The sequence below is a fragment of the Myxocyprinus asiaticus genome, chromosome 15 (genome assembly GCF_019703515.2).
Source record: "Myxocyprinus asiaticus isolate MX2 ecotype Aquarium Trade chromosome 15, UBuf_Myxa_2, whole genome shotgun sequence".
NCBI classification, from domain to species: Eukaryota; Metazoa; Chordata; class Actinopteri; order Cypriniformes; family Catostomidae; genus Myxocyprinus; species Myxocyprinus asiaticus.
This window is the reverse complement of record NC_059358.1, coordinates 25367418-25382608: the sequence shown is the minus strand read 5'-3', so window position 1 is coordinate 25382608 and position 15191 is coordinate 25367418. Positions and strand designations below refer to the sequence as shown.

The following is a 15191-nucleotide window of genomic DNA, read 5'->3' as shown; positions in this document are numbered from 1 at the left end:
ATCGTGAAGAATCACATGCAACATTATTTACATGTCTACGAAAGCACATAGCGGATTTATAGCTTTATACCGCGGTAAAATGTGGTGCCGCATTGGACACATATTCTGGATCAGAATGCGCGACCTATTCTATATTTCTAAAACTGAGGCACTCTGAAATGATAGTGGATAACATATACATTGTGCCTGAAGGTAATGATATCGTTTGGGAATAATAACACGTGAACGCCCTGAGACACTTGAAGTCTAGCGCGATTACGTAGCGCTCGGCGCAGTGATGCTCATGTCCGGGATGCGGACGGGATGATAGTCCTCGTGACTGCGGGAGGAAAAGAGGGAGACTCGATTCAGGATAAAACTCCCTCAAAGGAAACGCCGGGGGGGATACATTTCATAATCATCTAAAAGTAACGGCTTGCATCATTTGAAAATGAGAACAGCTTGACAGTTCTTCTCGAGCTGCTTCGACGCGGATGCTTTTTTTTAGCTTATGTATTTATTTATTTATTTATTTATTTATTTTCTCGTCTGATACCTTTAGCGTTTTGCTTCATGAGACGTATCGTTCGCGCTCTGGTGGGGGATGTGAGGCTCTTTAGTGGGAGATACACTTTGGTGTGTGCTGGGCGAGAGTTGTTTCTTTAGTCCTGCTCCACGCATCCTCCTCCGGTGTAGCCAGAAGCCCGAACCTGCTCTCTGGCCTGTGGATGCGGCAGCCGCTCGGCCTGCTAAAGGCCCTGGGTACCGCAATGCCGCGGGGATGGGGGGAGAGAGAGGGCAGGTGGGTGACGGACGGAGTTGAATCAAGGGATGAAGGAGTACGCAGAGGAATAAATGTTGACACAACATAAATGTGACAATACCGATGTCCAGTTTTAATAGTTGTGGTTAGAATGTTAAGTAGACCCCTAATGGTAGAATCTCGTGATATTTTGCGTAGGGTTTGGGTTGTGTGATTTTTTGAAGTCAAGTAGGCTATATTCAGTTTTATGCACGATTTTTCCCTTTTCCGGATGATGTTCCTAGAGTAACATCCTATGTGTTTTGAACCGAGTTACATAGTCAGATAATTTAGGAATTGTTTAACAAGCTACAATGCCCTCACCTTCGGACTCCAGTAGCATGGCCTCAATGTCAGGGTCTCGAGGTCTGTCTGGTAGTCGCAGAGGAATGTCTGGGAGGACAAGTGCACGCGTGCTGCTTTACCTGGGCTTGTGTCACCTTGCGTTAGGGGCTATGGTGCTGGCCTTCAGCTTCACAAGCCTGGCCTTCACCTCTTCACCCCGAGTCAGACAGTCCTGTCCTTTCTGGGCTGGCTTTTTTGTAAGTCTCTCCCTCTCAGGCACAAACATACCCTCCAAGATAATGATAGGCCTTTGATAGTTATTTGAATATCTTGATATTTTAGTAGTTGCAGCAGTGTCCTGCGGTGTGACATGATATACTTCAAATAAATAAATAACACATTTAATTGAGAGACTGCATGGGATATTTGGTGTTTTAAAAATCTGCTGTCTCATTGCAGAATTATTTAAGCAAACTAGTTTGCATCTAAAAATAAGACATTTCCCATGAAATCTTGATGTTGGAGAAAAAAAACTTTAACATGCTTTTTTTCTCTGTTGAACAAGGTTGTGGCCTCAGGAGTGGTGGGTGTGATATCATGGAGAAGGCCCTTCACTCTTGTAGTATGTATCTTTATTATCTTGATTGAATTGTTTTAGTGTGTTTGTGTGTGTGTTTGCTGCTCATAGTATTTCAGTGATTCTGTTTTTGTTTTTTGTTCAGGTGTCGCTGTTTATGCTGCTGTCTGCAGTGTGTGTGATTCTCAGTCTGGCTGGTTCCATGCTCTCATGTCAGAATGCACAGATGGTCAGATCATATCTTACCTGTCAGGTACACTCTCCTCTCCTCTCCTCTCCTCTCCTCTCCTCTCCTCTTCTCTCCTCTCCTAAATAACTGTAGATGAACTGTAACTCCTTCTAGATGGAGAATGGCCTGTGTCTTTGCTGTGACCCCAAGCAGACTTGCTCTCCATCAGAAGAGGAGACACTAGTGCTCTATCAACATGCAGATTGCCACTCGGTGCGTCACCAGCTCAAGGTATGTATTTTGACTTTAAACATGTTTGCAATTCATCTACCCTATATGGCCTAAAGTATGTGGCATTAAAGGGATAGTTCACCCAAAAATGAAAATTCTCTCATAATTTACTCACCCTCATACCATCCCAGATGTGTATGACTTTCTTTCTTCTGTAGAACACATATGAAGATTAATGCAAGTGAATGGTGGCCTGAACTTTGAAGGCCCAAAAGACAGTATCAAATTAATGCATAAGACTCCAGTGGTTAAATCCATATCTTCTGAAGCAATATGATAGGTGTGGGTGAGAAACATTTAAATATTTAAGTACTTTTTTTACTATCAGTCTGCACCTTTGACCAGCCCCAATCAGTAGGTGGCTGAATATGAAAGTGAAATTCCCTTCCACACCAGAAGGTGGAAGTGAAAGTGTAGATTTACAGTTAAAACAGGACTTAAATATTGATCTGTTGGGGCTGGTCAAGGGTGCAGATTGATAGTAAAAAAAAGGACCTAAATATTGATCTGTTTCTCACCCATTCCAATTCATCCCAGATATGTTCATTAGGGCTTGAGCTTTGTGCAGGCCAGTCAAGTTCTTCCACACCAAAATCAGTAAAGCTGTTGCCACAAAGCTGGAAGCACCCAGTTCTCTAGAATGTTTCTGTATGCCAAAGCACTAAAATGTGTCTTCACTGGGCCTAGCCAAACCTGCTGATTAGAATGGGGTGTCCACATACTTTTGGCCATGTAGTAGTGTATATGTGTAATAGTAAGGCATGCACTATTATACATATACACTACTACGTGGCCAAAAGTATGTGGACACCCCATTCCATTATTATCATTCTTATTATCATTGTGTCTTTCCAAGTTTTACCCAAATATGCTTCTCTGGTGCTGTTCTTTAAAGATGAGTTTAATCACACTAGTGTACGTTTGTGTGTGTGTAGGATCTGCTGTTTAGTGCCTGTGGTCTCAGTATTCTCTCCACCATTATCTGCACTCTGTCAACTGTCACCTGTAGCATCCATATCTTCTCTCTGGACCTGCTGCAGTTGGTGAGTGTAAAACTACTAATATCTTAAATGTTCTCTCAGATGTCACCGTGTATAGAAATGCATCTCACTTTTTCCCTCCTCTTTCTCCCATTTGTTGTAGCTGGCTCCCCATCGCTCTCGCTCTGTTAACCCAGAATGCACCACTCCTCAGGATGCATTTCTCAGTAACATGATGGACTTTGAGGAGTTTGTTCCGCCCATTCCCCCACCCCCATACTACCCTCCTGAGTACACCTGCAGCTCAGAGACTGATGCACAGAGGTGAAAAGACATATACACATGTTTGTTTTTCTAGCACGGTGGGGACTTTTCATTGACTTCTGTTGTTTTTATAGTGAGCAAAATATATTTACTATCTCTTAACCCTACCCCCGAAAATTGGCTGGTCCCCACAATGTTGGCAAAACCTGATCCACAGACACATAGCCAAACGTCGCACTTCATTAATGCCATTTACCTGGTCTTTAAAATTGTTGCTGTCTCTTTAACTCCTTTTCTGTCCTTTTGGCCTGTCCTGTCAAAACACAGCTCTTCTGTCACACCATTTGTTTAGTTCATTTCCTTTTCTCATGCCTCATTTTTTGTGTGTGTGCCTACAGTGTCACATATAATGGATCAATGGAGAGTCCTGTGCCTCTCTACCCAACTGACTGCCCTCCTCCTTATGAGGCAGTGATGGGTCAAAGGGCTCCTAGTGAGGTAAATGTTTGTATTTGTTAATAATCAAAACTAGACTAATACCAATGTTATGCATTCATTTATTTTCCAAAAACAAATTCTAGACCTGTTTATCTCAGTTAAAGCTGAAGTGTGTAACTTTTTTAGTGTTAAAATACTTTCTCCCATTCCAGCTTAATATGAAGAGATAACTATAAGTTAGCCATTCGTAGGTCGATTTCCTCAAAATCTGTAAAAACTGTCTCTGTAGCCCTATAAATATTACTGTGTTTGTTTGAACGACCCATCCAGCCCAACACAACAATATTGACTCAACCAATGGAATGAGTTTGGGGCGGGACTAGTAATTGGCGAATATCTGCAGACAGGAGGAGTGTTCGAAAAACAATCTTTATTTACGCAATTTCCTTTTGGTGGCGCTAGTGGCACAGGAATTGCACACTTCAATTTTAAATATATTTTTTAATATATTTCAGTAACATTTTTATGTATCTTACAGAAATAATTTTATCGAATTGAACCAAACAGTGACCAAATTTCAGATTTCATAATACACTGCATCATTTAGTAGAAAAAAACATTATTGAATAGCTCAAACATTTCCATTGTTATTGCTGCATTCAAGTCCTGCTGAGAAGTTCCTGCCTAAACGTTGGTCATCGTAATAACAATGTGATGTGTGTTCAAGTGATTGTAAAATTGACCCGCTAGACAGTTTCTTATTTCTTTATCTCTTTTTTACTTCCCAAAAACACTGGAAGCATTTAGCATTAATGCAACAGATTAGATAACAAAGATTTTTTGTTTAGTTTTCAATAATTTTCAGTTTCAGATGCCATTGTAAAAATGTACTTGTGATGAGGAGGAGGGCATGGCTGGGCCGTGTTGGTGCATGGCTGGCGCTGAATCAGCTGATCAGCAGGAGAATGAGATAAAGTGGAGCCAGAGGTGCCAGTTCGAGAGAGAGAGAGAGATGGCGAGAGTTAGTGAGATCGGTGGCACCCTGGCCTGAATCGGGCAGGGGAGGAGTGTGATGTGGAGGAGAGCGTGGCCGGGCCTTGATGGTGCACGGCCGGCACTGAATTAGCTGTTCAGTGGGAGAGCGATATAAAGGAGAGCCAGGGGCGCCAGTTTGAGAGAGAGATGCACGCGGATGCATTGCATGTGTGTCTGTGTTTATGTTTGTTTTAAGTTACGTTTGACATTAAAACTTTGTTTACTGTTCAGCCGATTCCTGCCTCCTCCTTGCCCATCCTTGAACCATTACAGTACTATTCACAGTCAGCCATGATTATTTTAATCCATAAAGCAAAAGTGTCTAGTAACAGGGTGGTGTCTGAGATTAACCGAGTAGTATTCAACTGGTCATGAGATTCTAACATGGCAGCCCCCATGAGGGGACCCCCAGTTTCAATGTAAAATAAAACAACTTTCATAAGGTTACTGATATGTCTGGAGTCTTCATCTCATGTGAGTGATCATGATTTTATACATATATTTAAAAAATGACAGTTCATTTCTTTCGGAGTAAAAAAAATTGTAATGAGGAAAAATTACTGAGTGCACCTTTAAGTGTGTGGTTGATGCTTTATCTGTCTATTTTTTCATTCTCTTGCTACAACAGAGAATGATGAGAAATGTAGTTGGGTAGCACAAGCCTCCTCATAAACCAATTAAATGAGTAGTCCTTTTATAGCTATTCTTCATCAACAATCCAGAAAATGTGTGCATGTTTTATGACTAATGCTGTGGTCATGCCACTCTCTCTGTCTGTAGGCTACGATCTTTGACACACAAGCTGGTGAGCTGTCTGGAGAGAGAGGAACATCCACAGCTTTCAGTGGTGAAGGTGAGTCTTCCCTCTCATCTGTTCGTCCTTATGCAAACAGTACTATATCTTTAAATGTGCTATTTGTGTATTTTCTCTCTCAGTGTCTATGGACAGTGGCTCTCTTTTGATGTCTGAGATTGTGGATATTCCAGATGACAGCTCCCCGTCCGAGGACTCCTGTCTCGTGGAAGTGGGGGTGCGGGCTCGGCCCAGGGGAGGCAGTGAGGGAGCGGAGGGGGGAGAGTATATCAGCTGTCGATGTTCCACACAACATACTGAGGGAATGGTGGCAGCTTCTCCAGGCATACACTGTTTCAGAGGGGAGAGATCGAACTCCTGCTCCTCTCCGAGCACACACAACACCTCCACCTACAAGTAAGTAGGAGTTAGCACATAATTGTGAAATCACTAAATAAAATCACTTACTTTAAAGGAATAGTTCACCCAAAATTAATGTTGTTCTCTTCAGTGGAGGACAAAAGGAGAACATTTTGAAGAATGTACTGGTTGTTTTATTTGCTAATCATGGGAACTGAGGCTTTCAAGCTTCAAACAGAACCCGAAACCCCCCAAAAAGAATTAAAGTCCCTCTCCAGTCACTGGTTTAACCCCTAAAAACTCATATTTGTTAATCAAAATTACATATTTAATATATTTTTTCCATGAAAATAATCCCTTCATGCCTTAAAATATCTTAGATATAACTCTACACCTTTGCCTCGTTTAGTATGCGCGGATCTATGAATATGCAAATTAGTCCCCGCCTCCATCTCAACCCAAATAAACTGCACCAATTTATCTCGGATTTTCAGATCCTTTGGTAATACATGAAGGCTCACCATTTGTCCTTTCGCAACTTTTCATCCGAAAACAGAAAATGTCTTGCAAAATACCGATACGTTGCTACACCTGGCTTCTCCTGATACCCCTTGCTTCACCGTAGTGTATGCTATTGATATGGAAAGCCCCACCCCGCAAGTTGACGGGACTGGTTCCTTAGGTTTGTGATGTTTGAAACCCTGGCTGTCTGAATCCATGTTTTTGAGATTGTCTTTGGTAGACTGCAGTTTCAAGGCAAAAATGCTCAGCCATGATGTTAACTGCTGATTTCACTCATGGTATGTCTTCTAGCATATAAAAAAACACCATATAGACATGTAAACAAGGTTAAAAACTTGATTTTCACTGGAGGGGGTCTTTAAAAAAGTTGTCCATTCAACTCTGTCCATAGGATATAAGTCTTTTAAAGCCATACAAAGATTTGTGTGTGGAACAGACCGAAATTTAAGTCATTTTTAACCTAGATCTTCCCCTACAAAGAGCTGTTAATTGCTGTGATCATTTTAGAGTTAGCTTAACTCAAGAACTGTATCAGTCTGATTCATGAACATACACTATATTGCCAAAAGTATTCGCTCACCTGCCTTTAGACGCATATGAACTTAAGTGACATCCCATTCTTAATCCATAGGGTTTAATATGACATCGGCCCACCCTTTGCAGCTATAACAGCTTCAACTCTTCTGGGAAGGCTTTCCACAAGGTTTAGGAGTGTGTTTATGAGAATTTTTGACCATTCTTCCAGAAGTGCATTTGTGAAGTCAGACACTGATGTTGGACGAGAAGGCCTGGCTCGCAGTCTTCGCTCTAATTCATCCCATAGGTGCTCTATCGGGTTGAGGTCAGGACTCTGTGCAGGCCAGTCAAGTTCTTCCACACCAAACTCGCTCATCCATGTCTTTATGGACCTTGCTTTGTGCACTGGTGTGCAGTCATGTTGGAACAGGAAGGGGCCATCCCCAAACTGTTCCCACAAAGTTGGGAGCATGGAATTGTCCAAAATCTCTTGGTGTGCTGAAGCATTCAGTGTTCCTTTCACTGGAACTAAGGGGCCAAGCCCAGCTCCTGAAAAACAACCCCACACCATAATCCCCCCTCCACTAATCTTCACAGTTGGCACAATGCAGTCAGACAAGTACCGTTCTCCTGGCAACTGCCAAACCCAGACTCGTCCATCAGATTGCCAGATGGAGAAGCTTGATTCGTCACTCCAGAGAACACGTCTCCACTGCTCTAGAGTCCAGTGGCGGCTTGCTTTACACCACTGCATCCGACGCTTTGCATTGCACTTGGTGATGTATGGCTTGGATGCAGCTGCTCGGCCATGGAAACCCATTCCATGAAGCTCTCTACGCACTGTTCTTGAGCTAATCTGAAGTCCACATGAACTTTGGAGATCTGTAGCGATTGACTCTGCAGAAAGTTGGCGACCTCTGCGCACTATGCGCCTCAGCATCCGCTGACCCCGCTCTGTCATTTTACGTGGCCTACCACTTCGTGGCTGAGTTGCTGTCATTCCCAATCGCTTCCACTTTGTTATAATACCACTGACAGTTGACTGTGGAATATTTAGAAGCGAGGAAATTTCACAACTGGACTTGTTGCACAGGTGGCATCCTATCACAGTACCACATTGGAATTCACTGAGCTCCTGAGAGCGGCCCATTCTTTCACAAATGTTTGTAGAAGCAGTCTGCATGCCTAGGTGCTTCATTTTATACACCTGTGGCCATGGAAGTGATTGGAACACCTGAATTCAATTATTTGGATGGGTGAGCGAATACTTTTGGCAATATAGTGTATCATTCAGACTGGTTTTGTGAACCGAATCAGTGGATTCATCAAAAAGATCTGACTCAAAAGAATGATTTGTTCATGTATCTAACATTGTTACTTCTCTTTAACTCTCATAAATATGCTCAAGGAGTGCTTGAGCGAATGTCAAGATTTTCTGTGAATAACTACTTACATTTCAGTATGTTTCTCAAATAAAGTTATTGTATGACTTTAGAAGACTTATCTACTGTATATAACACACAAGTTGTATGGACTACTTTTATGGTGCTTTTGCATCATGGAGACAAGGTCATAAATGTTTGGAACAACATGAGGGTGAGTAAATTATGACAGACTGTTAATTTTTGGGCACAATATTGCTTTAATATTTCCTCCATAGGTCACCAGTGCTGAGGCATCAAGCTCTGTTGGCAAGTAGTTGCTCTCAGTTGGAGTTGTTAGCGGGCTCTCAGCGTTGCTCTATCCCAGAAATCCGAGTCCGGCACTGCACGCCATCCAGACAGGTCTCCTCCTCCACTGTAACCAACCCACCTACCACAACCCCATCAGGTGGTGCTCAAGAACAACCAGACCACACAGCACCGGTGCTCCTTCCATGGCCGTGCATCCGTGAGCAAACTGGGCGGGATCGAAAAGACAGTGATGGCTTCTTACCCCTTGTGAAGTCACACAGTGAACCAGGGCTTAGCTCTTCTACTGACACAGGTATGTAAAACAAATAATTATTGCATGCATTGTCTGGGATATTGTGAAATAGTGAAAGTCAAAGTGTATTTCTTGAAGAACTCTGTAAAACAAAGACAATGTCACAGTTGGTGTGTGTTTTTGTGTGCTCTTCTGTCCTCAGGTGATTTCAGTCTCACAGGAGGCAGTAAAGGAGTCATTGTGGGGGGATCTCAGACTTCATCAGAGACAGGTGAGTTTCTAACATTCTCAAGTCACAGGCAAGTTTATTAAAGCTACTGATGATTTTTGCTAAGATTTTCCCCTTTGAGACAAATTTCAGGACTTTTTTATGTATTTTTTGTCATAGGACAAAATCTGCAGTCTTTAATAGCTTAGAGTGACAAGCTCATCGATTCATTGCGTATGCAATGAATCTTAGCCTCTGACGAAATTCTGACAGTGTCAGCAATTTTGGTTGCAGTCCTGCAGTTTGACTGCTCCTATGACATCTGTCTAATGAAGAACCTGTGGAAGAACAGTAATTGAATACATGTGTGAGAGAGTTAGAGAAAGACTTATTTAACTTTTCCAGTCAAAACATTGACAAATCCTGTGCTGGACAAAACAGTTGCACAGTGTGCGTCCCACTTAAGACACCTCTAAATTAAAATCAGTAGAGTATCACTTATTGAATGTGTATTGTTAACATATTACTGCCTTGATTAAATTATTGAAATTGCTTTCAAATACAATTGCATTATCTTTTTTTTTGTCTTCCTACCTGTGTTTGTGTCACCTGTGTGGCCTAGGACCATCATCTGGAGCTTGTTTGCTGCCTCGCTCCTCTTTGGCACTTCCTGCATCCCTGCCCAGGAAGGGAAGCGTTAAGGCTGTGAGTTGCCGGTTACCCTCAAAACAGGCCCAAGCCACCTCGCTGCGTTTACCCAAAGACTGTGCACGCTCACTTGGAGACCTCAAGGTTAGTCTTTTAAATGTAAACATAACAACTCACTGGCCACAGCAAGAGTCTTTAACAGGGGGTTTGCAGTGGTACCGTATGGGGTCTGCCAACTAATGCTAAAAAGCTAAAGTGCAGCTATATGTATCATAGTGCCTCCTACATTAAAATGTATTATGTCAAATTCAAATGTAATTTACAAGTATATGTAATTATGTAATACAAGCATATGTAAGCAGATGTTATGTATATCAATAAAGATTATTTTAATGGCTTTCCAAAGTAAGCACCAGTACAAGGTATGTCAATACATTAACCCTAGAATGCATACAGTATGAGGGTCAAAAATGACCTCGCGTCTAGTTTTTAGGACATAATTTTTACATGAAAGGGTCTTTTGATCTGCCGCTCTAGGTATTCCTAAATTAAAGTGTCGTCTATCATATGATTTATCCCGAAACAGCTGCTGTTAAACACAGTAACCACTATAGTGGACAATAGGCCTTTTTTTCCCTTAGAAATCCTATATTTAGTATGCATTTTCACATTGAGTGAAAAAATAGCTTTTAGAGGCTTTAAATGGAGTTAGGTTGAAAATAAGGTGCATTTCGAACTGTTCTGACACCAGTGCAGACAGACAGCACACTGGAGGTTCACTAAATAGGGAGCAAGGGAGCACCCTACATATATAGCTTTCCTATGCAGCCAAGTGCATTCACTCTTAACATCTGACAAAATTCAGTTTCAGGCTGCAGATGATGTTTGGACCACTCAACAATGATAATCAGTTCATAGATTCAGAATTTAAAATATATCATTTTATTTAACATGGTTGGCAGTGATTGGATGATGCTGGCCATTACATGTGTCAGAATTAATTATGCTAATTTATTATTGGTAAAATGCTTCAGCACTGGTTATCACTTGTTTGTTTTACAGTGCAAAGAGAGAACATTGAGGTTTTTTTTTTTGCCAAAGCAGAAAAAACATTGTAACATAAAAGACAAATCAAGTGAAATCATTTTTATTTGTATAGTTTTTTATTTGTGCTTTTCCGGATACACATTGTTCCAAAGCAGCTATACAGAAAATCAGCTGTAATGTCTGTAACATCTTAAAAACATGAATAACCAACACTTCTGGAAACATAATAAACAATTTGATAAAAAAAAAAACTCTGACTTTCTATATCATGATATAATTGAAAATTTCACAACTTAGTCCCTTAGACATCAATTTTTAGGAAAATGATTTGCTCTTATGGTTATTTATTATTGTATTTTTTTTGCATGTGTATTAGGGGCTACTAGTTACAAATCAAAAAAGGAAATGAAAAATGCACACAGCAGTCATGCTCGGGTCTCAGGAGGATATAGGATTTTTTACACACTCAAAACTCCTACTCTATTCCAACTTTATGTGTCTGAAACTCTTCAGAATTTAATAAAAGATACATTAACTATTAATGAATTTAAATTACTAATAAAATTATCTTGAGAGTTCATTTTCCTTGACAAAATAAGTAGTTTTATAAAGAATAAACATCTAGATTTTTTTGACCCATATATGCATTTAATGGGGTTGAAGTTATATATGTGTTTAAGGGTTAATATGTTTCTATATGCATGTTATTCATGGTCAAGCTTAAAATACAACACTCAGTTCAATACAATATGTAAAATGGGGTGTGTTCTGTGTCTCTTTATCCACCAAGGGGTCCTTGCCCTGAAAAAAGTAGAAAACCCCTGGCCTAAAGTATAACCTAGGCAAAACTTAGCCTGATCTCATTACATTTATGTGAACATGACAACATTTTTGCAATTCAAAATGTACATGCTGTATATAACACATTTGGCTGCATGTTTCCAGTGAAATGTCAAGCCGGGGGCGCCAAAAGCAAGTAATATGGTGTCGTGTTCAGACAAGGTTTTTGTCTGTGAATTTTAGATGGATGTTTTAAAACATACCTCCTTAATGTAAAACCTTTGCCTGAACCTAACCAATAGTGTTTTAAAATATAAAGGAGACATTTAAAAAAGACATCCTTACCAAATCAATGCCTAAACCTAACCATTAGTGTTTTAAAATGCAGAAGCAAAATACAAAATCACATTTTCTGAACCAATTACATCATTTCATGACACTTTATCTATGACTTTGTCATGTTACGTGTCGACTTGAGTTCATGGCTGGTCTTGAACCATGGTTCTCCATTTCTAAGTACAATACTCTATCAGATAAGCTACCACACAAGCTAATTGTGTTGGAATAAGTGTATATATGTAGGTGGGTCTGTAATACAAGCATTAAAATTTATCGTTTTTCAAAAGATGTGTTTGAGTAAAAATGTATCGATATCATAAAATAGCAGGGTCTGAGTAATAGAGAGAAAAATAAGTATTTATAATCAGCCATTAAAGTCATGATTTGAGTGAAAGTGAATAAACACAGTTGTTGTAGTGCCTGTAGTGTTCATTTCACCTGGAAACTGCAGGGAATTGCACCTGGAGACACGTATAATACATTTAGCAAAAATGTATATAGAGTCACGTTTTCATTATGAGACCAGGTTGCCAAAACTATGTGACATTTTCCTACTTTTACTCTCAGGTCACCAGAGTGTTAGTGCAACGTTTTCTGCAGAGATCAAAACGGAACTTAGCCCTTGCAACTGATCATGCTGGAAACTGCACTCAGGGGCCTAAAAGGAGGACAGGAGGGGATGGAAGTCTGCCTTTAGAGCAGGTAATAAAAAACATTTTGTTGAAATGCTATCCTTAAATTTTTGACAAAACAACATGTATATAGTACATACTTGTTTTTGTGTGAAGGTGCTTCGTAACTCTTGGGGAGCCACCAGGTGGCAGCAGCAGCATGTCCACCACCACTGCCGTGGACACCACCACTCCCATAGTGACAATCACCATAACGCCCGCCACCATGACGATGACCCTGTAAGGACCGGGGGTATCCACTTGCGTAGCTGTGGAGACCTCAGTTCCACATCTGTCATATCACTGCGCAGGCTCCACCCACCGCCGCACGGATCATCAGGGGCTCTTTACTCAGAATCGGCCCTCTGATTTGGGATGAGGGATTCTGGAATTGATAATAACTGCAGTTTTGGGAGAGGAGGGATGAAAGGGGCAAAGAAAAGTTGAGGAAAGAATGATAGGAGGGAATTAGTGTAGAGGTGAGGATGTTTATCTTGCAGGTGGGGTGGTTGAGATCTGGAGCAGATGGATATGCTGTTTAAATAACAGTCTGAGTACACTAGATGAAGGTTTTAGCTGTTCTTATCATAAAAACTCTAACAGAAAGACATACCTGTATTGAATTGAACCCTTAGACTCTCTGCTCTCTGTGCCTGACAAACACACTGGTGCTGATTCTTAACCTTTTGTGCTTCCTTTCGTCTTCACTGCAAAAAATACAAAAAACAATAAAATAAAAAATAATAATAGTAATTAACAAAAATAATGAATCAGTGTATTTGTTTTCCAGTAAAAATTTCTGAACATCCTTAAAACAAGATAAATTTACCTGAGAAAAATTGTGTAAGATATAAAGACATGTTTTTAGAGAATATATGTTATTCTTAGAATTAATTATATTTTTCTCACCCCATTGTTTCTTGTTTTTTAAAGCATAAACTTCACCACATTTTGTTAGATTTACATTTAAAACAAGAAAAAATGTAATTATTTGCCAGTGGGGTAAGAAAAGTAAGATATATTCTCCAACTTAAACAATTTTATTTCTCAAGTAAATGAATCTTGTTTTAAGGATGTTTAGATATTTTTACCGGTAAACAAGACAAAATCACTGGTTTAGAAAATGATTTTCATGCGCTTATTTGCACTTTTATGCTTATTCATCTAATGCATTTTTCTTTTTCTAACTCACTGTGTTTATGTGGATTGGGAAAGAATGCAGCACCTATGACACTGCTTAATATCTTTACAGCTCATTCAAATGCACTAATGCAAATTAAACTTGGAAATATGCACGGCCCCACACACACTCTCAGATTGTGGAACTAATGAACTGATTGTGGTGTATCTAACCACTGAACGCTTTTCACTATATCTCTCACAGTCTTAACCTTTCGAATATCGTAGCAGCAAAATAATCCAAACATCATCTGTCATTTCTATTATGGCTGTGTTTAACCTCACATAATAGCTGAGAATGACACAGCGAGAGCATTTTAATTTACTTTATTTGTAGAAATGCATGTTTTTTTCCCAAAACAATTAGGTGAATTCAGTTGGTATGTCTATATTTTGCATCTGTCTGTCTCCACATTGTGGAGGTTCCCAGTCTGTGTAATACTTTCTTACAGAATGCCTCTGCATGTATTGAGAAGTTTTGTTTTTCTTTCTAAAGGCACATCTAATGCACCCACACACACTAATACTCACACATGATAGTGAATTGTACTGGTATACAGCTAGATGTTGAATTTTGATGTCACTAATGCAGATAAATGTATGAGGGAATTTATGATTCTACATATAGAGAATTCTTTGGCAATTAACATTCTTGGACAGTTACTATATGTAGGAGTTGTGAACACATGGTGAAAGATTTCAATGAAAATGGACTCTTGCAGACTGATATGAATAAGAATTTCCTAATTCACCTGGACAGTTTGATTAAACTTTAGGCATAATACTTTGGAAAGACAGCCATGGACTTCTCTCTGGAGGGTATATGTATTGTAAATACTTTGTTCTGTTCTGAAATGGATCTACATATGAAGGAATATTTGGCTTTGAAATTGTCTAGAAGTGCTCTGGAAAGCTTATAGCTTTGAATTGGAAGCAATGTTGCTAAATTTGGCATTGATTCGATTGACATATAATGTATGTGTAAATAACTTTGATGCACTGACCCTAACGCTCATACCCACATTCAGTAACTCTTTGAAGCACTGAAACCAAGTCTGAAAATGAGCTTGAAATTCTACCTCTTTATTGCACACTGGCATGTTATGGCCCTTTGGAAATATTTTAAGTAATTTAAGGATTTTATTGACTATTTATGAACAACTTCTACACTGACTGATGAAAACACTGTTATTCTGGGAATATGATACCTAAAAAAAACATTAAAAATAGCTCTTCTTCATAAACTTATGTAATATAAAAAAGAACACGTTAATAAATATATACACATTAAATTTATTTGACGAGTACGACAATTATTAAAACCCGTTTAGATTTAAATCTAAAGTAAAAGTCACTTTGTTGAAAGGCGTGTCTGTGAAGGA

General features: G+C 39.7%; 1 protein-coding gene across 1 annotated transcript; it reads left to right on the top strand.

Annotated features, from left to right (window-relative positions):
* Positions 1–289: 289 nt before the first annotated feature.
* On the top strand, positions 290–15105 carry LOC127452423 (protein ENTREP3-like). The gene is made up of 14 exons (XM_051717844.1): positions 290–1323; positions 1632–1688; positions 1789–1896; positions 1987–2103; positions 3039–3146; positions 3247–3407; positions 3746–3845; positions 5601–5673; positions 5757–6030; positions 8672–8997; positions 9140–9208; positions 9768–9937; positions 12527–12661; positions 12748–15105. The coding sequence occupies exons 1-14, from the start codon at positions 1096–1098 to the stop codon at positions 12997–12999; spliced, it is 2178 nt and encodes a 725-aa protein (XP_051573804.1). The 5' UTR covers positions 290–1095; the 3' UTR covers positions 13000–15105.
* Positions 15106–15191: the final 86 nt, after the last annotated feature.